The sequence below is a fragment of the Camelus dromedarius genome, chromosome X (assembly GCF_036321535.1).
Source record: "Camelus dromedarius isolate mCamDro1 chromosome X, mCamDro1.pat, whole genome shotgun sequence".
NCBI lineage: Eukaryota > Metazoa > Chordata > Mammalia > Artiodactyla > Camelidae > Camelus > Camelus dromedarius.
Genome location: NC_087472.1, coordinates 26,203,012 through 26,226,681, shown reverse-complemented (window position 1 = coordinate 26,226,681; position 23,670 = coordinate 26,203,012). Strand labels below are relative to the sequence as shown.

At 37.9% G+C, this 23,670-nt stretch overlaps 1 protein-coding gene across 5 annotated transcripts in view; it reads left to right on the top strand.

Annotated features, from left to right (window-relative positions):
- The window catches only part of DOCK11 (dedicator of cytokinesis 11), a 169,920-nt gene that overhangs the window by 119,560 nt on the left and 26,690 nt on the right, over positions 1-23,670 (top strand). For all 5 annotated transcript variants that reach the window (XR_010379362.1, XM_031445367.2, XM_031445366.2 and 2 more), the window contains 9 exons: positions 840-887; positions 2,240-2,382; positions 3,765-3,880; positions 6,497-6,634; positions 9,734-9,916; positions 12,069-12,182; positions 14,720-14,935; positions 15,023-15,080; positions 22,569-22,675. Coding sequence is in view for 4 of the 5 variants with exons in the window: in XM_031445367.2 (XP_031301227.1) it covers positions 840-887; positions 2,240-2,382; positions 3,765-3,880; positions 6,497-6,634; positions 9,734-9,916; positions 12,069-12,182; positions 14,720-14,935; positions 15,023-15,080; positions 22,569-22,675 (1,123 nt within the window). In the remaining variant the exon portion in view is untranslated. The remainder of the gene's footprint in view (positions 1-839; positions 888-2,239; positions 2,383-3,764; positions 3,881-6,496; positions 6,635-9,733; positions 9,917-12,068; positions 12,183-14,719; positions 14,936-15,022; positions 15,081-22,568; positions 22,676-23,670) is intronic.

Below are 23,670 nucleotides of genomic sequence, written 5' to 3'. Positions count from 1 at the left end.
AGGTGGGAAGTTGTCCTATATTGTATGCTGAGCTATTTTTACATCATTATTGAAAGCTAAAAGAAAAAATGAAGTGTAAGAAATTTTTAAATAAATAATACACGTATATGATATTGTACGTGCATGTCTGCCAAAACACAGAGGATAATCAATGCATAAAAATTTACTAAAGTCTTTCAAAATTTTGCAGAAAATGTCAGCAAACAAAACAGCAGTTAAGATTTTTTTTAAAAATTACTCTAATTATATTGAAATATTTACTAATGAAAATATGTGATGTTGGGGATTTACTTCAAAAAAGACAGGAGATAGAGAGCAGTGGGCTTGTTCAGGGTAGAAGTTAAGGAAGAATGGCCATGAACTGGTCATTGTTGAAGCTGGTGGGTGCTGGGTATGTGGGGTCTAGTCTGGTATTCTCTCTACTTTTGTTTGAGATTTCCAATACTAGAAAGTATTTTAATGCCATTATAAGAATATAGCAATTGCACCAATTTTTAGGGCTTAAGAACCTTTTTAGGTGTTAATGATTCCACTAGAGACCTTTGCTATCATACACAAAGGATGATTTGCATTGACAGGTTTTTAAAAAATATGTCGTTAGAATTGTATATTGAAGACATGGGGCTTTTGAGAGCTGATGCAATTGTAGCAAATAAATGTAGAGATATATAATATGGCAAGTAGGTATTTGTATATTTATTTTTGTATACCAAAACATGCATTATTTTAATATGATTTTAAATAGGCCATTCTTTGTAACACATGAGTTTTCAAATGTTACTTGTTAAAATGCAAATTATGGTGATATCTTACTAACATACTATTGTTTTTCTTTCTAGAGTGTGTTTATTTCACTTTAGATATATGGGGAAAAGAAACATAGCAAGGTAATTGCCATAGCACTGCAATTTCCACTTTTTCCCTTCTCTTCCAACAGGGGGCAGTCTTAATCATGCCATGTAAAATCTAGATTATTCATTTTGAGTTAACATTAAGATATTGGTGATTTATTTAATGTGTCTCAACTCAGAGTTGAAATTAAACTAATGTGAACAGATACATTTTTAAAAGTTTTCTAAAGGGTAATGGCTAGACTGATATGCAGAGTTTCTGTTCTAATCCTAGTACAGATGCTTGTCTCTTCTGAAAGATGTGAGAAAGGGCTAGATCCAGGGGAAGGCAGGAAACCTTAAAGTGAGGCCAACTGTAAGGTCTGTACTTTTATCTACAAGCTATCAATACTCACCTCAGTTCCTAAGGTAAATAGAAATCCCCAACAGTGATTGGGACATGCATTATATATTATCTATTTCTTCTTTTTGTTGTGTAAGTCTTAGTGAAATAAATACTTAAGAAAACATTTGAGGGACCCTAAGAAAAAGATTGTTTGCTTACTTCAGTAAGATATATTTCAGGGGTAGAGTTACTCATTAAAGGAACTCAAATAGAATTCTTTTTTTAAGTTAAATCCCATGACACTTCCAAAAACTAAAGAGGCAGTTTGGATGGGGTTATTGCTGAGTCTCTGGGACATCCTAATAATTCAGGTGACGATTTCCACTGTCTTTTCCCAGCACTGGGAACTGGTTTGGAACTGACATGGTAACTATCACCATGAGTCTTAACCTCGCAGATTCTGCAGGCCCTCCCTCTCTGTTTACTAGAGCATAAACAAACACTCTTTTTCTTCCTTAGTTCCTGTACTACCTGGTTGTCATTTTTAATGGAACCTTAAAATGAAAGGAAAACAAAGAAAAATGTGCAAATTCTAGCAATTGATATGTTCGTAGAGTAAAAATTTCTGATCCAAGTTTAACTCAAGTCCAGAAACAGATTAGATAGGCACTCATTTTTGAACATCTAACTCCAGAAATTCTCCTCGCCTCATTTCAACTCTTGGAGTATCCCTCTCACTGTTTTCTCTGACTCTTGCCCTTCCTTACCTCCTGAGAAAAGACTGAATCTTATTGGAGTGTTGTCCACTTTCCTCTGATACTTTTGAGGAGGAGGGAGGTAAGAAACTCTCCCTACATTTCTTACTTATATTCTTGTAGTATAAGCTATTTCAAATAGCTTATAAGTTTCCAGTGATGCCTCATTTAAGTTAAAGTAATAGTTGGTAGAATATTGAACATTGTACAGTGTTTCTGTGGAAACCTAGTCATTTATTAGTTTTAAAAATCTAACATCGAGATATATTATTGGAGTACTCCATTTTTAATTTTAACATCTATTTTAGGGTGCATGATGCCTGGCTGTCAAAACACTTTGGAATAGACCGAAAATCACAAACCATGCCAGCTCTTCGAAACAGATCAGGAATAATGCAGGCCCGGCTTCAGCATCTTAGTAGCCTGGAAAGTTCATTTACACTTAATCACAGTAAGTGAAAATATGTGTAGGGAACCCACTTGAAACATACATGTAATGCTATTTAACCTTAAAGAAGTATTGGTTTAAATCATAAATTCGATTGGAAATGATTTCACATACATATATTTGCATACCTCTGTCTGTTTATGTACAGTCATTTCAGCTTATGTGAATATGGAATGAAATATGCATGGACTTTTCAGCAGTTTTAGGTAATGGTGGGGTTTTTTTCTTAGTTCAGTATGGAGGAAATTAAATTTTCCTATTGAGTTATTGTTCTTATTTTACATTGGATACCCTTTATTCCTGCTTTAATGCAAATAATGGCATCTTAATATAATAAGATACATAATATTTGTTTAGAATTACTATTGTTCATTCAGTGCTATTAAGGGATTACCCATGCTGAGCTGACCGCAGAAATCAAAGAACTGTAAATACTATTTTGACAGAGGTGTGTTTCACACAGGCTGAAGTATTGACAAGTTGAATAGGACAAGGAGGAACTAGAGGGCTATATAGATGGAAGCAAGCCTCTGAAAAGCAAATATTAATACAAAGTCGAAGAGTGAGAAAACTTTCATTTCCATACAGTCCTCTGGAGGTTGCAGAAAAGGCAGCCAGCAGAACTGGCTTTGCAATAAAGACTAATATTAAAAACAAACGTCTTGAGCAGATAGATCCTGAGCTAATAGACTCAAGACCTTTTTTTAAAAAATGCAAGTCTTAACAGCTTTCAGCTTTGCTTTTATCACTTGTACAAAATATAATGAACTTACGTCCTTCAGTTGGCCCAGATGCTTTGTTTTTCTTCTTTTTTGGGGGGGGGGAGTAATTAGGTTTATTTATTTAATTTTTTTAACGGAGGTACTGGGGATTGGACCCAGGACCTTGTGCATGGTAGGCACGCACTCTACCACTGAGGTATATACCCTCCCTCTGTTTTCCTTGTGCTTTAGAAACAAGTCTCATATCATTGGCATCACTGAAAACATCTGGCCATAGGGCATCACTGTGTGTAATGTAGCTGCGTTTCTATGAGTTTCTCATTTTTGCACACATAATTAGCACAGCCTAAAATGCCTTCTGTGTTATTTCTTGGTTACATCACCCCTAGTTCATCACTGAAATCTTGTCCCCAAAGAAGTGGGCATCTAATTACGTGTTGTAGAGCTGTTGATACAAAGCTGAAGTAAAAGTCAGAGGACCTGATTAACCCAGACCATATTTGATTAAGGAATAAACACAGTGAAACTCACTAGGTCTGCAGGTATTGAGAGCCGGCTTTCTTCTTGCTTGTCTCTGTCTGAGTCTTTGGGGAAGAAAATCATCCAGGACTGTTACATGAATCTCTGTGTTGGGCTGCTTTAATTTCCTTTTTTTCATCCCAGGTTCGGCAACAACGGAAGCAGACATTTTCCATCAGGCACTTCTTGAAGGCAATACTGCTACTGAAGTTTCCCTAACAGTACTAGACACCATATCGTTTTTCACCCAGTGCTTCAAGGTAAAAATGAAGAGTTAGAATTTAGTTGGTATCACTGCCAAGAAAATATTACACAAAAATTAACTAGTCAGAGGAAGCCTAGTGGAGTATAAAAGCCCCCAACGAGCAGTCAGGAAACTTGGATGGCGGAGCGAATCTGGCTCCTGTGTGACCTTGGGAGATCACCGAGACTCGCATGCCACATCCATAAAATGAGGGGATTGGACTATTTTGCTCTTAATTTCCCTTCTCTTTTATTTTCATGTTTAAGAACAGTTTTCTTTCACACTTTTTTGGGGGGGCAATTAGGTTTATTTTCATTTGTGTTTTCTTTAATGGAGGTACTGGGGATTGAACCCAGGACCTTGTGCATGCTAAGCACGTGCTCTACCACTGAGCTGTACCCTCCCCCTTCTTTCACACTTTAATGAAAATATCCAGGAATTTTTAGCCTAAATTATGATTGAATCAGTTTGTCCAAACACCCATTATGATGAGGTATCTTGTCAGGCTAGATGGTGTCCAGGCAGGCTGGCTGGCTGCCTTCCCTTGTCAGGTGCTTCGTGGTTTTTCTCAGCTGTTTGCCTCCCAGTACAAATCATCATTGCTAGGTTTAAAACAAAATAAGAAGAAATTAAAAGCACTTATCTTGTGGGATTGTTGAAGGAGTAAAAAGAGATAATGGATGTAAGACTGCTTTGCAAAGTAAAAACTACAATAACTATCATGTAAGGTAACACTAATGGGAGAACTCAAAAGTGAAAACTCTTGTTGGCTTTTCATCTGAGTTCTACAGATAATTTTTTTCTTTTCTTTCCCCTTCTCTAAGTAATTCAGTTAATTGCTTCAGCCCTCCAGATTTACTATGGAAACCTGGCCTGTGCTTTTCAAAGAGGCTTATAAGGGAAAACTGAATTAGATACTCATAAGAAATTGGCTGCAGCATCCCTTTATGAAGTATTAAGTTCGTTCTGGTTACAGTGCAACCCAGATACATTTTTTATTGTGCCAGTAAGTAAGAAGGACACTTGGTCTCAAGATTTGCATTGTATTCCTTCCTCCTATTCAGATTTTTATTTATTTAACAGATACATCTCTTGGTAGATGTCAGGCACTATCTTAAGTGCTTTAGAAATATTAACTCACTTTTACATTGTGGGACTGGAGGTGGAAAAGGAGAGTGACTGCAAATAGGCACCAAGGATCTTTTTGAGGTGATGGGAATGCTCTAAAATTGGGTTGTGATGGTTGCACAATGCTGTAAATTTATTAAAAGTAATTGAATCGTATACTCAAAATAGGTAGATTTTGTGTTATGTAAATTATACCTCAATAAACTTCAAAATACAAACATGAACTCACTTTGAATCCTCATACTAGCTGTGTGGTACAGATACTGTTATTTTTCCCATTTTAAAATGAGGAAACTGAAGCTCACGGGGAAGTTAACGTCACATAGGTGGTTAGTTGCAGAATTGGATTCAGATCTAGGCCAGTTACTACATGCTTGGAAGAAGACTAAGTTAAAGAGCCGGAAAGATCTAACACCGTTCAGGGTTTCTAGCTGTCATTGTTACCATTAGATCTGTCACAACTTTGCATATTGTTTTGGTTTTTTGTTGTTATTTTTGGCCAAGTTGTAACCTGCTAATTAGTTTCTTGAGGAATAGAGTAGGGCTGGAAATGTTAACCAGTCATTTTTTTTTAAAAAAGGTTCACAAACCAATAGATATTTCTCTACAATTTGTTGTTTCTCTTATATCTCTCTTTGCAAGGAACATTTAAACAATTTACATAGTCTGTTCAATTGTGATACCTGTTATTATCTCTACTTATAGGGGGTTAATTTGTCACCAGTGGCTAAACATATCTTATACTAAACATACTTTTAAAAGCAAATTAGATACAAAACAGAAACAGACTCACAGACATCGAAAACAAATTTATGGTTACTAAAGGGGAAAAGTGGGGATAAATTGGGAGTCTGGGATTAGCAGATACAAACTACTAGATACAGAATCGATAAACAACAAGGTCCACTGGAGAGCACAGGGAACTATATCCAATAGCTTGCAATAACCTATGATGAAAAAGGATATGAAAAATAATATATATGTATAGCTGAATCACTATGCTGTACATCAGAAACGAGCGCAATGTTGCAAATCAACTATACTGCAATAAAAAAATAAAAAGTAAAAGCAAATTAGATAACAGACTTTTAAAGCAGAATTGATATTTTCCTTAATTCTTGTGTTACTTAGTTTCCTTCGGAGAAATACAAAGGCTGGTTACCTTGTATTCATTTTTAATTTACTGATTTCTTGATTGAGATGCCGTTTGGTTAGGATAATAGAAAATACTCTTCCCATACTCGTTCTGTATTTACTGGGTTATACTGGAAAAAGAACTTTTTTCATTTAAAATGATAGAATTAAGTATAGATTTAGTTTATATAGTATTTTGAGATTTCCGAGTTGAAAGATGGCACACATGTTTTTAGATTATGTTAAACTTTTAATTTTTCTGCAACTTTCAAGCAGCGGTTTCATAAACAAGTATTGGTAAAGTCTGTTCTCTCATTCTAGGGTGAGCATCATAAACTATTTCTGCAAAAAAATTTTTTATGTTTTGTAGAGCCAACTGTTGAATAATGATGGCCACAACCCGTTAATGAAAAAAGTATTTGATATCCATCTTGCTTTCCTTAAAAATGGGCAATCTGAAGTGTCACTGAAACATGTCTTTGCCTCACTGCGAGCTTTCATTAGTAAGGTAAGGAAAAAAAGCTTTGTAGCTGCTATTGGCCTTGCTTCAAGACAAGAAGGAAAGAGGAACAAGGATCACTGTGACAACTTATACAAGCCTCAGATAATGAAACCATCATACTGCCTTTGTAAATATAAATACAGAACAGCAAGACACATAACGAGGGCCTGACCATGAAGTCCCTAAAAACAACATGTGCTTTTTATTTTGTGTTGTCATTCCTTTTCTTTTTCAGTAGGCTCCTTTGAAGAGTGTCATCTTAAAATAACCAACTTTGCCAGTTTTTCTTCTCTTTTGCTTCTTTTGAAGTATTATCATGCTGAAGCTATACAAGCAAGCTGTGAATGCTCTCCTGTGTAAGCGCTTTGAAAGCAGAGACCAAGTTTTATAACCCCAGGGCTTTGTATGGTATCTTGCAGATGGTAGGCACTCAATACATGTTCAGATGAATGAATCCTTCCTTTCAATACTGATTGTATCTGTGGGCTCTAAATTTTCAGGCCATTTACCTCATCTAAACTAAAACTTCAGACTAGGGTTTTAGGAATAAATATGACTGAAATGGATAGCACAGATTTATTTCTGGTCCGTTTTTAGTAGCCTTTGACCATAATAAAAAGTACCACAAACCAAGATGGAGTTAAAATTAAGGAAAGACACAGTCTAGGCCTCCACTCTGGTATGTATAACTCCAATGAGACACAGAAATTCAGTGAATTGATTTGTGTAATAGGATAGCTAAGCATGGAAAACTTTTTTGTCATTATTTGTATGGCAACTTATTGTGTTTAATTGATACAGAAATTAGGTGGATTTGAAGATTGATTTTTAAATTTCCATTCTTTAATGCAATTTTGTGAATAAAGAAATGGAAAACTGAATTCAGTACAAGCATGTTACAAGAAACTAAGGGAAAGTGACTCAGAAATAATTCATTTAACAAACAGGTACTGGGGAGATACTTATTGGTATTAGACACTGGCTCAGGGATACAGTCTGAGAGCTTATTGTTAGTAGAGGGAAACACACACAAAGATACATACGCATTCACGCACAGCCACGAATAGCATTAGCATAAAAGAAGTCTATACAGAGAACTGAGGATGAACAGGAGAAAGGAGGGGAAACATTCTAATTTAGCGTAAGTTTCTTTGCAGCAGTGAAGTTGTGATTTAGTACGAACTCAGCAAGAGATAAGACTGAAGAGGTCATTGGGGACCAGATAATTGTGTACTCATCTTAGGAGTTAGATTTCATCTTTTAGGTACCAGGGAGCATGGAAGCAACATAATTAGATTGTTATTAAGAGAGAATTGGTGCTGGTGGGGGAGAGTAGGGGAAATCTCTTTAAAAAGTAGTACATAAGCATATTCTCTGCCCTCATGAAGTTTTTAGTCTAATAGGGTGGGAGGGGGTGACAAAAAACCAACAAGTAAATAAAATAGTAATTGTAACAACTTCTAGGAAGGAACCAAGGTGCTGAGATAGAGAATAATGATTTGTGGGAGTTGCCTTACTTTACACAGGTTTGTCACTTTTAAAATGAGACCTGAAATGTGAAAAGAGGCCCACGGTTTGCAAAACTCGAGTAAGAATATTCTAGGGAGGACACGCATACGCAAAGGCCTGAAGCTGGGATCGATCTTGAAATTCCAGGACCTGAAAGGCCCAGTTTAGCTGGAACTAGTGAATTAGGGAGATCATCAGCATACCAGTGGTAGCTGATGCCATGGGAGTGGTTTAATTTCCCCTGGAGAGTGTGTAGAGGAAGAACAATAAGAGTACCAAGAGCAGTATGTTGGAGAAAAACCACAAGGAAGGGGTAGGAAGAGGAATCTGTAGAGGAGATGAGAGGGAACAGTTACAGAAGTAGGAAGGAAGACAAGAAAGAAGGATATCATGGAAGCCAGTGGAAAAGAGTTTCAGCATTATTCTGAGGTACAGAATGGTCTAATAAGATAAGCTAGAAAGGAAGTCCATTGGAATTGGCAATTATGAGGTCATTGATGATTTTGGTCATTGCCCACTCACAGAAGTGATGTAGGTAGAAGATTTATAGTGGATTAACCACACGACAGCTATGCCCTCCCTTACACCTTTGTTTTCATACTAGAGTATCTTGCCCAACAAGATTTGGTTTAATCTGGAGAAACTATTGATGAGATTTCTCAATTGCCAATCAGAAAACAATCATTAAATGTTCATTATCTGCATAGCATTGCATTTGGTGTTGAGGTGGTAAAAAGAAGTTAGATTCCTGTATAATATGGGTTTAAATTCAATATTTCTGAGAAGTCATTTAGAAAGAGTGGCCCTCTAGCTTCACACTCCCGGAAAAACATCCATTGTGGACCCTGAAGCAGCTTCTACGTGCTTGTCTAGACACGTAAGCGTAGGAGATTGTAATAAGCCGATCTTATAGTTTATCTTCCACAAAGCAGAATATGTTCTCAAAGTAGCAGCCACTTGCCTGTTTTGAAGATTAAATAGTCACTTGTATGTTCTTTTTCTATGCCCAAATGTATTTTAAACAACAGCATTTATGAGTAAGGGATGCACAGGTTTATGTTTGTGTGTGTACACTTCATCGATACCCCATTTTATTAAAAGATTAACCTTATTTGCTGAATGGATTCCTGCTGTAATTTTCTCAGCATTTGGAAGTTCATAACATAAGGAACTGTTTAAATATAAAGCAAAAAAGTAATGCAGATTGTCCTTCCGATTCTTAAGGCCCAAATTGAGACCTGTTAATTATTCATCATTTCAGTCAGTCGTTAATCCAATACATATTACCGAGAAACTACTTACCTTCTTTTCCAGACCTCCATGAGCTCTTATTGGATCTGTAGCAGTTTTAGTCAGTACCTGACATTTTTGTAGAGGCTTGTATAGTGACTGGAATTGTTCTGTCATTGCTACACGCTAGTCTTTATGTTTGTAACTAGTTTGGGTTCTCTAGAGCAGAGCCCTAGTCTTATGTTAATTTTGTATCCTCAGAGCACCCAGCATAGTTTTAGTTGAGAATAGAGTAGGCACTTGATAGTTGATTGATTTTTATGATTGGGTTTTCAGATCCTTGTTTATGATTTCCCTGTTCCTTAGTTTCCCTCAGCCTTTTTCAAAGGAAGGGTAAACATGTGTGCTGCATTTTGCTATGAGGTTTTAAAGTGCTGCACATCGAAGATTAGCTCCACCAGGAATGAAGCATCTGCACTTTTGTATCTTCTGATGAGAAACAACTTTGAGTATACCAAAAGGAAAACCTTTTTGAGGACACATCTGCAGGTCAGTGTGAAACCAAAACTCCTCTGCTTTCTTCTATTCAATCTTTAGCCTCTACCTCAAGATCTTGAGCTGTCCAATCCAATACAACAGCTCTTAGCCACATGTGGCCATTTAGCACTAGAAATGCGGCTAGTCTGAATCCAGATGTGCTGTAAATATAGAATACACATTGGCTTTTGAAGGTTAAGTACAAAAAAAGTAAAATATCTCAATTGTTTTGTATTGACTGTATGTTGAAATGATATTTTGGATATATTGGGTTAAATAAAATGTATGAAAATTCACCTATGTCTTTTTACTTTTTAATGTGGCTACTGGGCAATTTAAAATTACATATGTGGTTCACATGATATTTCTATTGGACAGCATTGCCCTGGACATAGGTGTTAAGAGCATAGATTCAGATTCCAGGACTATTACCCGCGGTGTGACCTTAGCAAGTGACTTCCTTAGTCTCTCAGTGCCTCAGTTGCTTCATATGTAAAATAATGGTAAATACCCACTTCATAGGGTTGTTGTGAGGATTAAATGAGATGATTAAGTGACAAACAAAACACTTGTTTTTTCATGTTCCAGCATGCCCTGTTAGTAACAAAAAAAAAAAATGAGAGAAGTCTCAAGGCTTTAGTGGAAAACATGGACTTTAGAATCAGACCTACCTGGGCTTAAATCATAGCTCAGCTGCTTACTGTGTGACCCTAGGCAAGTTACTCAATCCGTCTTAACTATTTACGTCATCTGTAAAATGAGGCCAAGTATGTTTCAGCTTGCAGGGTTATCACGAAGGTTAAAAATAAAGTATGTGTAGTGCCAGGAACAAAATGCCTAGCACGTAATTGACACTTGGTATGTGGTAGTTGCTATTCAGTGTCTCCATATTTTTTTGCTTATTTGATGGAACAGCTCTGAACTAAACTACAGTTGGGACTTCTTGGCTCAGTAGCCCTCTTCGTAATATGGGAAATCCTTGGTCATATTTCTGTGTTCACTGCCGTGGTCTGTCCTATTGGGTTATAAATGGGGAAACAGCCATAAGCAGCTTTTCAGAAATGTCATCAGTAATGTGAAACTCTGATAGAAGTATATTCTTCCTAGAAAAATCTTCTGTATAGTTACTTTTGGATACTAGGGCCAGCATTATATGTTAGGGCTTTTAATATTTGCTTTTATGTGAGGTGTCACTTGACTACAACCTTCCCCCAAACCATTCCTTCAGTTAGTGTGCTAGTCTGTCTGAAATTCCCCATTAGGGTCCATTCTTCTAGATTAAAACATCAGTTCTCCCAAGTCCTTTATTCAAATATAAATGCATTAATAAATGTGCAGACTTAGAGCCATGGTTAAGTAGTAGTATTAAGATTATGATCTCTTTAATGCTCATAACAGCTCTATAAAGCAGATAATGTTATCACCCTCATATTGCAAATGAGAAAAGTGAGGCACAGGACAGTTAAATAACTTTCCCAAAGCCAGTGAATAGTTGATAAAGTCAAGATTTGAATCTAGGGCAGTTTGACTCAAGAGCATGCACTCCTAGTTCCTATGGTATCTTGTCTCAGGATCAGGGGTAAAGCTTCCAGCCATTAACAACTTAGCGTGAATTATTCAGGCATTCATCTAAGGGAGCCGGAGAGATTACAAAACACCATCAAAGGCCATTACATATACTGATATCTAAACTAAATAGGCCCTAGTCAGAAACAAAGAAGGGAGCTGAGGCGCTGGAGTTGGAAGTCCAGCACGCTGAAAATGGACTAGTGAAAAGGACTGAGATACCATCAAAAAATCTCATTTATTCCCAACTTTGCCATAGCTACGACCCAGCAAGCATACTGAAAGTAGAGACCTGACCACCCTTGTTTCAGTTCACTATTAAAATGGTTTTAGACCTAGCTGTGCCAAAAGCTTTGAAAAGTTTTTCACATCTAATCAAGAAAAGTGCCAGTAAAATTTGAAATTGGAAACCTCGGAAGTTGCTCTTTCAGTAGAGAATTAAAACCCCTCATGTATGAAGAAAATACATTATGATGGAGCTAGGTAGAACCCTTAAAAGAAGCAGTTTAGATGAGTGCCTATGGCTTTAAACAATGATGCAAATGAGCAGCCTTTGTTCAAAAGACATTTGAAAAACAGTGTTTGCTTCTTCCCACAGATAATCATTGCTGTAAGCCAACTGATAGCTGACGTAGCACTAAGTGGAGGATCAAGATTTCAGGAGTCTTTATTCATTATCAATAACTTCGCAAATAGTGACAGACCTATGAAGGTATGTTCTCACTTCAAGTAATAAATCAAAACCTCCTTTACTGTCAGGGAAGTTTACACTCCTTAGAGTTCATGGGATTCACAGCGTTTATCTAGTATGGCGTCTATAGAATGTGAACTTCATGAGTCAAGGCTTTGTCTTGTCCACTGCGGTACCTCGAGCACCTAGAACACTGCCTGCTACACAGCAGATACTCAATTTTAGTTGAAGGGATGGATGGATGACTGTACTGTGTATATACATAGTTGTTACTGATAGGATCTGAATTTTCTTCTGGGCTTGATTTTTAAACTTGCTCCGAAAAGAAATGAGTCCTTTCGTAACAGTTGTTACCATTTCATGAGACTGTTTAATTAAGCATTGAGTTGGAAATTTCACAAAATCTCACTTGCCAGCAGATGAGGAATGGCCCAGTGGCACAGAAGGGATTCATTATTTGATGATTTTCTGAGTTTCAAGAATCGTCTGTTAACTGATTGGGGCTTGCCAGAGATACTTATTGGCAAACCCAAGTCTAAGGCTGTGGTTCTTAGGCACCAGCTGGCTGAGGCTAAGCCCAAGACCCTGACCACCAGTCCTCTTTCCCACCTATATGCTTAAAACCTATAACATTGTAAAAATTCATTTGTTGTTTTGTTGCATGGAGAGCAGGTTCTGATCTTCAGTGACGCATGTGTACAAGGGAAGAAGAATCCTTTGCTGATAGAAAACTTTTCCTCCCAGAGGAATCATCCCCATTCTTGGGAAAGGTCATCTTTCAGCATAATTTGACAAGTTGTGTAAAATCTGGAAAAAAAGCTCACAGTCACAGCATACTTGATGCTTGGGATGTGTCAAATCTATGTACCAAAAAATATTCCCATAGGAATGTTGCTTAGACTGAAAAAAACACTGAGTAGTGCCAGCGTTCTCAGGCTGGGAAAGTTTGCTTTTCAGCCAGTTATTCTGGTTCCTCAGGAGATCGGTATATGCTCCAACTAATCCCATGAGCACAGAAACAACTCTTGTCATTTAGGACCTTTTACTCACACCCTAAGTGTTTATTTTACCAGTTTTTACCATCCTTAATTCCATGTTATATAAAAGCTGGATTAGCAACTTTTTCAAAGTAAATGGGGTCTGTTTTAGCCCTCCTTGATAGGAAATCTTCATGACTCATTTTCGGTTTTTGGTTTTTTTTTTTGGTCCAACTATTTTATTATTATTTTATTTTATTTCTTTTTATTTTGAGGAGGAGGTAATTAGGTTTATTTATTTTATTGGAGGTACTGGGGATTGAACACAGGATCTCATGCATGCCAAGCACACACTCTACTGCTGAGCTATACCTGCCTCCTTTTCATGACTCATTTCTGAAATGACTTAATTGTATTCTGGTAGGGCAGTCATTACCAGTAAACCCTATTACAACAAGGTATGCCTTTCCCCCAGTAAATGGAATCTCTATTAATATATAAGAAGGGACTTCATGTATATAATTCGTTTTTAAAGAGATCTTTAAAGAAGGCACTTAGAAATGATTTTCTCCACATTTGGTTACATTCACATTGAAAAGCTCCCTAACCTCTGTACCTGTCCCTTACTCATCTTTTTTTTTTTTTAATTTTTAATGGAGGTACTAGGGATTGAACCCAGGACCTTGTGCATGCTAAGCACACGCTCTACCACTGAGCTGTACCCTCCTCCACTGTCCCTTACTCATCTTTGAATCCTACAAATAATTGTGATTACTCTAGTTAATAGGGAGTGATAGGACTTTTTAAATAGTGCCCAGGATAAAGAGGAAACGAACTTCATGTTTTTGTGGACAAAAACTACACTGAGAGAGGTCAATGATCTCTTTAAACTCTTCAGAGCATTCTGTGATTCATAAATTTTTACTTGCATAATTGGGAATTTTTGCAGTATGGTTTTCACCTTAGTGTATGTGGTAGTCAGTAGGTGGGACAGGTATGCTTGTCAGTATGGAAGGGTGACTCAGATCACTAGCTCTGGAGCCAAACACCTGGAGTGTAAATCCTGTCTCTATCACTTATAACTGCGATACCTTGGCCAAGCTGTGTGCCTCAGTTTTCCCACTGGTGAAATGAATTATGATAGTACTTAATTCATAAGGTTGTTGTAAAATTTAAAACATGTAAAGCACCTAGGCCACTACCTGCTGCATAGTAAGCTGTCAGTTTTTAGTTGTTGTTGTAACTAAAATTACACTATAATAGCAAATTCAAATTACCCTCATGGCTGTAGATGTCACAATAGTGGAGCTGGGGTCCAAAGTCAGACAGTCTGGCTTCTGAGTCCATGCTCTTATGTATTATGAATATACTGCCATCAAGTTCAGTGCCCTTGAAGCCTGAGCTAGTTGGATATTTTTAAAAGAACTACTTTAAAACTCTTTAGGCATACCAAGAACCAAATTGACCAATAACTGTAACAAGGGGTAAAAGTTGTATGTTATTCTTAGGATTAGATGTTGAGGCTTAGAGCATATCAGTAGTACTGATAAACATGTCTTTTTTTGTTTATTTTGAAATTAGGCAACTGCTTTTCCCACAGAAGTCAAAGACTTGACCAAGAGAATCCGTACCGTTCTTATGGCCACTGCTCAGATGAAGGAGCATGAGAAAGACCCTGAAATGCTGATTGATCTCCAGTATAGCTTGGCCAAGTCCTATGCAAGCACCCCAGAGCTCAGGAAAACCTGGCTTGATAGCATGGCCAAGATTCATATAAAAAATGGAGATTTCTCAGAGGTGACTTCTTAAGGCTTTGTTCTAAACACAGCCCTGCAAACCCCTGGAGCACAGTCTGACGGTTCTTTATTTGTCATCCTTTTTCAGGCCGCAATGTGTTATGTCCATGTGGCAGCTTTGGTTGCAGAGTTTCTTCATCGAAAAAGTAAGATATTTCTGTTCTTAGAGATAGGGAGAACTTCAGTTAGCACGAGAGTTTTTATCTTTGTAGCCTGCAACTATGAATATGATAAGATTGAACTCTGAAAAATATGTTCACCTTTAGCCTCATTCAGTGTTAAACAGAAATTTTTATAAAAGAAAACTGGATTGTTCCTCTGCCTTCTGCTTTCATTAAGAGTACAAGAATAAGGTAAATGATACAGGGCCAGACCTGATGCCCAATGTTTATTTTCCAAGACTGTCTCCCTGGAAAACTGCCACAAATTAAATTCTTCTCAGGGCGTGTGAGAAGCTCTGGATAATATAGATCACTTATTTTCCCCTCATCTGCCTCAGCGTCACCAGCAACTGCCCACAGATTAAATCTCTACAGCCACTTTAGTGCAATAATATCTTGGTATTAAAAAGGGAGGTGGCATATCAGCAAGATGGCGTCCTCCTTTGTATACCCGCCTCCACAACAATCTGGCATCCAACCACAGACAAAAGTGCCTTTGTCAGGGCTGTGGGATCCAGCACCCTATGCCAAGGGACCTGGGAGGAGTTTTGCTCACCTATGTATTGGGTATTAGGCAGACAGATCTCAGTCGTGTCTGTGGACCCTGCAATGACCTATTAGATGGCTCCAGCCCCTCTCAGCTGCAGTCTGGAGCCTCTGGAGAACACTGTCTTAGATAATCACCCACAGACGAGTGAGCCTTGAGGGAAGTCCAGAAGTCCAGTGGAGAAGTTCCAGCATATTGTTGGAGCAAAAATAATACAAGTTTGAATGCATTGGAGAGGGTAAGAGGAACAGTGTGATTTTACTCATGTTGCCCCTTCTCCAAGGTGACAGAGCTCAGTGACAAGAGAGGGCCTTCTTGCCCGTGATTTCTTCTGCAGGGAAAAGGGAGCATGTGAGTGGGTACCTGGCCTTCCTAGCAGTACAGGATGCTGCCAAAGAAGCCCATTTCTTTCTTGCCCCATCCAGAGTACTGAGTTGTGAACTGAATGACTAAGAGGGGACAGGAAGAGGATGGGAGAGCAGCACATAGGACTTTTAGAGGGCATTAAAGGAACATAGATCCTACTAACCATATCACAGATTGCATCAAAAATCCTACCAACAAGCCACTAGAGATACTTAGCCTGTGGATCCCTACAACTGGCCCATGGGCACCCCCAGTGTTCCATGTGCCTCAACCATATTCCTACTCCCTCATCCTGTTGCTGGATCTCTGGTCTTTTGAAATTATCCAGCCAGAGGAGAAAAAAGAAAAATGGAAAAAGGTCAAGAATATCTGCATGATCTAAGGGATACTATAAGCAGACACCTTAGAGGCCTAGAGAGCATTGGGTGATACTTTTGAAGTGCTGAAAGAAAAAAAAAACCTGCCAACCAAGAATGCTCCATCCAGCAAAGCTGTCCTTCAGAAATGGACAGATGAAGACTTTCCCAGAAAACAGAAGCTGAAGCAGTTCTTCACCATTAGATCTGTCGTACAAAAAATGCTGGAAGAAGTTCTTCAAGCTGAAATGAAAGGATGCTAGTTGGTAACATGAAAACATATGAAATGGATCCATATGAAAGGATAAAGCTACAGCACACATACTCAATGGAATATTATTCAGCTACAGGAATGAAGGAAATCCTGCCATTGTGTCAACATAGATGGACCTTGAGGGCATTATGCTAAGTGAAATAAGTCAGACAGAGAAAGACAAATATTGTGTGATCTCATTTATATGTGGAATCTTAAAAAGCCAAACTTGTAGAAACAGAATAGAATGGTGGGGGCCAGTGGGTAGGGAAATGGAGTGACTTTGGTCAAAGGGTACAAACTTCCACTTATAAGATGGGTAAGTTCTGGAGATCTAATGTACAGTGCAGTGATTATTGTGAATAATTCTGTGTTGTATACTTGAAAGTTGGTAAGAGAGTATATCTTAAATGTTCTTACTCCCTGCCAAAATGGTAATTGTGTGTGGTGATTAACACTACCCTGTTAATCATTTCACAATATGTATATGTATCAAATCAACAAATACACCTTAAACTTACACAGTGTTAGATATCTGTGTCTTAATAGAGCTGAGGCTGGTTGTGGGAGTGGAGACAAAAGAGTCATGGTCGTAAAGGGCTCAGGATCCAGCAAGTCCAATTGAGGAATCTGCCTGAAAGCTTCCTTTCCAAAATTAATATTGTTAACTGTGGTAACAACTACTTAAATAATAAAACAGTTGAGTTAGGTTTAAAAATTGATTGGCAAAGGACATTGCAAGGAAATCTTCCACTAGCTCTCATAATGGTCAAGCTGTTTCCTTGCAGGCAATCAAGTGAGTTAAGATGAGGGCTAAATGAAACCATCTTGTAGGAGTCACATCACTGTGGTTTTGGCTGTGAGAACCATGTTTTGTTTTGTTTTTTAATTCCAGAATTCCTACAGTTAACTATATATCTTTCTTCCCAAACATGGTATGACTAAAATGTAGATTCATTTTATTTATATTTTACATTTGATACTTTCTGTTTGATGCTAAAATTCTTTAGAGCAATCCAAGTTTCTGAAATTGGTATACTCTGGTATTCTCCTTTTAGTGCATATGTGGTTTTAAAATGGAGAATGAGATTAATTATGAAAAAAGGCCCTGTTAGAGGTTTTTACTGTATCACTGGTATGCCTGTGAAATTACTGTAAAAATAAATATTGAAATTGCACACTTGCAGTTCCAATAAACTAACAAATATGAGAACCCTAAACATGATACTAAATAAAGTTTTAGGTGTATCTCTCAGATAAATCAGGTTAATATTACCTCATCTTTTTAATTAGTACAAATCTGAAATAAGAGTTTTATATCTACTAACTATAAACTTATACCCTTTAGATATTGAAAATAGTTAAATATATTAAAATATTTCCTTAGGATTTTTTCACAAGTGCAAAGACCTTAAAACTTAAGCAAAAATGAAGAATTACTTATTCCATTTTCAGTCCTTAAGCTTTTGAAATATAACTATAGGGCTGTACAAAATAGCAACTAAAACATATAAATATTGCTGTGGGTTTTTTTGGACATTAGCTTGAGACAGCTAGCTTGAACACCAAACAGTGTGACATGATTCAACAAGTGGAAACAGTGCTTTTAACTAATCATTTAAATATTTCATACTACCTTCAAGGTTTTTCTTTTAGAATTTATTCTTCATAGAAATTAAAGAGCCCTTCCCTGAGTAGGAAAAAAAATGATGTTTTGCATTTTCAACAAAAAATAATGTTAAATTTAGGAGTTTACATATTTATTTATAGGTGCCATCTATTTTTATGCCTGGAAAATTCTACTCGCTTAAACTAGAAAATCTTATTCTAAGATGATGGCAGTAGTGAAATCCTCAGGGTTTTTTCCCCCTTAGCTTCAATCATTCCAGTAATCCAAAACACGTTTTGTTAATTAGCTGATTGACCTGAGAGTCATACCAAGGAAGATCACTAATTTACAACACAGGTTAAAAACTTAATCTGTTAACCTGTCATCCAGTCTGAGAAATCCAGACCTAGATAAGACCTGGATATTCACAGAGTAAATAAACGTACATTTGAGTGTAGAACTGAAAAAAAGTTGTATTTACACTTAAAACAAACTTATTTGACAAAAAGAATTGAGCAATTATAAAGCCTTTTGTTTTCTATCAAGTGCCCTTTGCAGTGACGACAAAATCTCTGGCATATCAACTGCCAAAATTTCTTCTGTTTTCTCAAAGTCCTATGCCGTTTCTCTTGAAGTCACTATAAAGCTTTTTCTTTTCATCAAGATGGAATGAAGTGCTACAGCTGACACATTGGAGGCAGATGTTCTCCTGTTTAGAGTTTTTAAGAAAAGAAAAAAAGTTTGTCCCATTGGGTGGTTGCCTAAGTAAGCAGGGGTGACCACAGAACACCAGTGAGGGACCATTTCTAGATCCTTTTTTTCATGTTTCAAGCACTGAACTGAAAGGGGGAGGGGAAGGAGGGGTGCAGTTCTCCCTGCCCCACACCCCCAGCCTCAGACTTCTTTAAGGCAGCCAGAGCGCCTGCTCTTTGTACCAGAGACCTTAAGGATGATCATTCTCCTCCTTTTCCCTAAGTTACCTCGAAGTGGCGATACTAAGTGTTAGTTACTCCTACCCTAAACATATATGATAAAAAAAACAGATCTAAATTTCCTTACTTCTGTTTTGTCTGAGAACCTCAAAATGTTCTAGATCTCATTCTCTGGAGACTAGACTTATGTACCTCTCTCTCTTCTCGTCCCGAGAGAGTACACAACTGTTTTCCCCCGGGGAAGACCAGAGTCAAGTCTCTGCATTCTTCCACCACCACACAGCATCCGAGGTTCAGCAAAGCTTCGGGCCTGTAGGGTTCCTCCATCATCCCAAAAGGAATTTCCTTTCCCATAGAGTCTGTTCTTTTCATGCCTTATAGGGTAATGTTGTTCCCTTTCCCAAGTCTTTGTACCCAGCATCTGATAGCTTAAGTTCTGCAAAGCTTTTTATTCTCCAACTCCTTCCCAATCACAGCTTTTTCCCTTTTTGCCCTCCTCTTTAGGCTCTTACCTGCTAGCCCTCTTCTGACTAGCAGACTTACCTTACCAAGGCTTGGGCTGCTTTCCCATCCTTCAAACTCCTCCTTACTCTTTTCATGGGATAAGTTGTGTTCAAGGTAGTGGTCTCTACTTAGACAGTTTGCATCTTGCTTCCCCTAGGACAGCCATCAGGAATACAGAAGTTATAGCTATGAAGGGCAAAGTCAGGAATCTGGGTCACATACCAGAAAAATTCAAAGCAGACTCTCCAAGACCACCTTATGGCATACTACACATACTACACAGGGCTACGGGAGAGCCCTCACACACAGGCCGCCCTCTGTTGGGATATATACACTGACCACTTCTAGATTCAGCAGCTTGTTTCATCTGAAAATCTTCCTAAGACTAAAGAGAATCGGAATTTTCCCCAAGCATTTTAAAGACCCTAACAAACGAGTCCTCTTATGGATAGTTTGGTGGGTGTTGATAACTTAAGCAAACAAGGGGATATATATAGGCTTCTCTAGGGAGAGAGAGAGGTCATCAGGTATAGGAATCAAGGTAATATACTTAACAAGAATAGTGGACTCTGAAGCTGAAAATCCACAACAGTAGTCTTTCCAGCAGATAATGCAGACAACAAAGTCCAAAAGTAGGTGTTGACTTGTTTGTTTCTGAGAAGAACCATAACTTACCATCCTTCTACTTAAGATACACATGAGAAGACTCTTTCAAGATGCTTTAGCCTCATCGAATCTCAGGCAGAGGAATGTGCCCCTTTTTGTGCTCCTCAAAATCGTAGCATTCTAGAAAAACCCTACATTGGGGAATCACTTAAAATACTAATATCCTTGGAATAGGCAGGATTTTTCCCCAGTCATGGACCTAGCTGCCTGAGGCCTTCAGAGATTGACCCTTTTCCTTGTTAAAGACTAGATTATTTCTTCACTCAAGTTTTGGGGCCCTCTTCCGTACTGCCTGGCTCTGGACTTCATAGAGGTAATCAAGTGGGATGTTTTCTCCTAACTTTCAAAAAGTTCTCCCAGTGCACAACTGCTCAGAGTGGGCCATGGACCAGCTGCCAGACTGTTTCTTCCTGGTCCACAACAAGATAAGGAGTATTAACCTGAATGTAAATCAGCTGTGTCACTGAGCATGCTGGTTAGTTCAGCTGATTTTTGTTTCATAGAAAGACTTTGTTGAAGAAGGAAATGAAATGATTTACATTCTGGTGCAGTTCCTTATCTTGTGGTCCATTACTTTGAATAGAACTCTCCTAGAATTCTATTATAGACCATTTTAGGCATGCTTATCTTCAGAAATGAAATGTGTTGTGTGCTATCTTACCGTCTCTTAAGACCTAATTTCTTTGAACAAAAATGGCTCTAAAGTCTATTGCATCAAAGTAAATCTCATTTTCATTTCTCCCTTTTCTTCCTTAACAGAAATCCACTGACTACTGCCCCCTGTGTTTCTCCATTTTTGAAAAAGTACTTCAGAATAACCCCCATCTTGCCTTACCAGAATTCCATCTCTCTCATAGAAGAGTGATGCTTACTTGATAACTCATGTTCTGTCAAGCATCTTACGAGAAAATGTATGTCTAGTTAGCTTTCATTTAGACAAGAAGAGATGGCAAAATCCAAGCCATAATACATGACCCTTTCCATCAGAATTCTGAGAAATCTCCTCATTATGAGGTCTGGCTTTCTTAAACCTTCCCTCTTCCTTCCCCAACCTCTAACACCAGGAAGCTTACCGAATATTTAGTTGTGAGTATGTCGTCATTTCTAAGCATCACTATTAGGTTGTAGATTGCAAAACTTGTTTGTTCCCTTGTGACCAGTCATTTCCCGCTAACTAGCAGATTCTGTTATAAAGAGGCTGAATTGTCCTTAACTCTAAAATGACAGCCCACTTAGATAGGGGTAAAGGCAACCACAGGAGAAGTGTTTGGACATGTTCCCCTGTTCAAAATCTGTGGGGCAACCACGTGGCCTTCTATACCCAGACTCTCGCTTGACAGTAACAATTTGGTCCACAATCCTACGGCAGCTGTTCTCAGCTTGAGCTCACTTCCTATTTCCCAAGGGTTCAGCTGCAGAATCACTTACTATACCAGCTGCTAGCAGTTGTTTTATTTTATCTTGAGAAAACCAGTTTATTTATTGGTAGCTTTGTTTGGTAATAATAAGTCAGTGAACACTTGTTATTTTCCAGGTTTGTTCTAAACACGTTACATTTCATTTAATTCTTATAAGGTAGCTATCATCTTTGTTTAACAGATGATGAAACTTTTTACAGTCCTAGAGAGATAAACATGTCTAAAATCACACAATTAGTGATAGAGCTGTGCCTGTCTGACTCCAGAAGCTCTGGTTCTTCCATTCTATTTCTCCAAAGATGCTTCATCCCTGCCATCTCTTTTATATCCTCCCTCTCTTTACAAGTCCTAGGCTAGGCCAACAACCTACTTTCTTTTCCAATTCTCCAGTGAAATGAGGAGCTAGAGATGGTTAGGGAAGCTCTTTCATTGGTTACCTGAAAAGTACATGCCCTCTTTGTTTAGGTGACAGGCTATAAACGCACACAAGATCGAAGTGTAACTACCTTAATACCAACTTTTAGATTGCTCTAGGAAAACACTTACTATGCTAGTCATTGAAGATGATGCATAGTCAGAGAATGAAACTTATTTGTAAATAACTTGAACTCACTTTTCGGGGAAAAGACTGGTAGGATGTATAGGAGCTAGAAATGATTTGTAAAATTCTTGTTTTTGGTAACTAAAAATTACACTTATGACTTTGATCCTTACAAAGATACTTGTTTATTTTTAAGGGTAACTAATCTCTGTAAGGCTATCTGTTATTTACAAAACACTTTTTAAAGATAAATTCACTTCACTGCTTTTTAATTCACACAGAATTATTCCCTAATGGATGTTCAGCCTTCAAGAAAATTACTCCCAATATAGATGAAGAAGGAGCAATGAAAGAAGATGCTGGAATGATGGATGTCCATTATAGCGAAGTAAGATTCCAGGCCCTGCATTGCCAATTACATAAATTTAACTTCTTAAAATTTATTTACTTTAAAATATTATTACAGCTAACTTAATCTGGATGGTAACTAAGGGTTGATGAACTGTAAGCATTAAAACTGCCCAGGGAAAAGATGTTCCTGTTTGGAATGTGGAGCCCTATCTCTGGAACTGTTCTTATTGTCTGGTTTTAGAAATAATACCATTTATCATCCTCAATTCACCATCCCAGTAACTAGATCAGAGTCAACATACTTTGGAAAAAATCTCCATAAAAAATAGTTAACAATGTAACAGCTAAACAGAGGATGCATACAAGTATTTATTTAAAAATGGAAAATTTCTGCTCTTAACTTCTTATGGATAGCAAACAGCTTCAGTTGTCACTCAACAAATATCTGTTGAGCACTGACTTATGAGCAAGGCTTTGGACTTGGTGATATAGGAGCTATAAAATAATTAGGTACGGCTGTTCCCTGACCTCCAGTGTCTATCTGAAGAGATAATACATGAAATGGAAAAAAGCAAGACAGTGCCATCTGAGTAATACAGACAGTATGTTCCATGCAGAGTCAGAGTTGAAAAGTTATTTCAGCAGAGAATAGCAGGGACAAAAGTTAAGAGGTGGGAAAGCAGAAGGCATGTTCGAGGGCACAGTGAATGGATCCTTTTGGCTAAGCCAGTGGGTTCCTACAGAGAAGAGTACTAGCTGAGGTCAGATTTTGAGAAACTTGGAATGTTAGGGCTTTATTGAGTAGAATGTTGAATTGCTATCAAAGGTTTCTGAGCAGAATAATGAGAAGAGGAAAGGTTAATTTGGCGGTAATACGGGAAATGTATTGGAGGTAGATGGATGGGGGCTGGAGGCAGAGGCTGGAGCGTGGGCTGCCCTGAGAGTCCAGACGTGAGGCAGTCGGGCCTAAACCCAGATAGCGACAGATTCAGGAAACACTGTGAAGAAAAGAGGAAGACTTGATGGCTATTG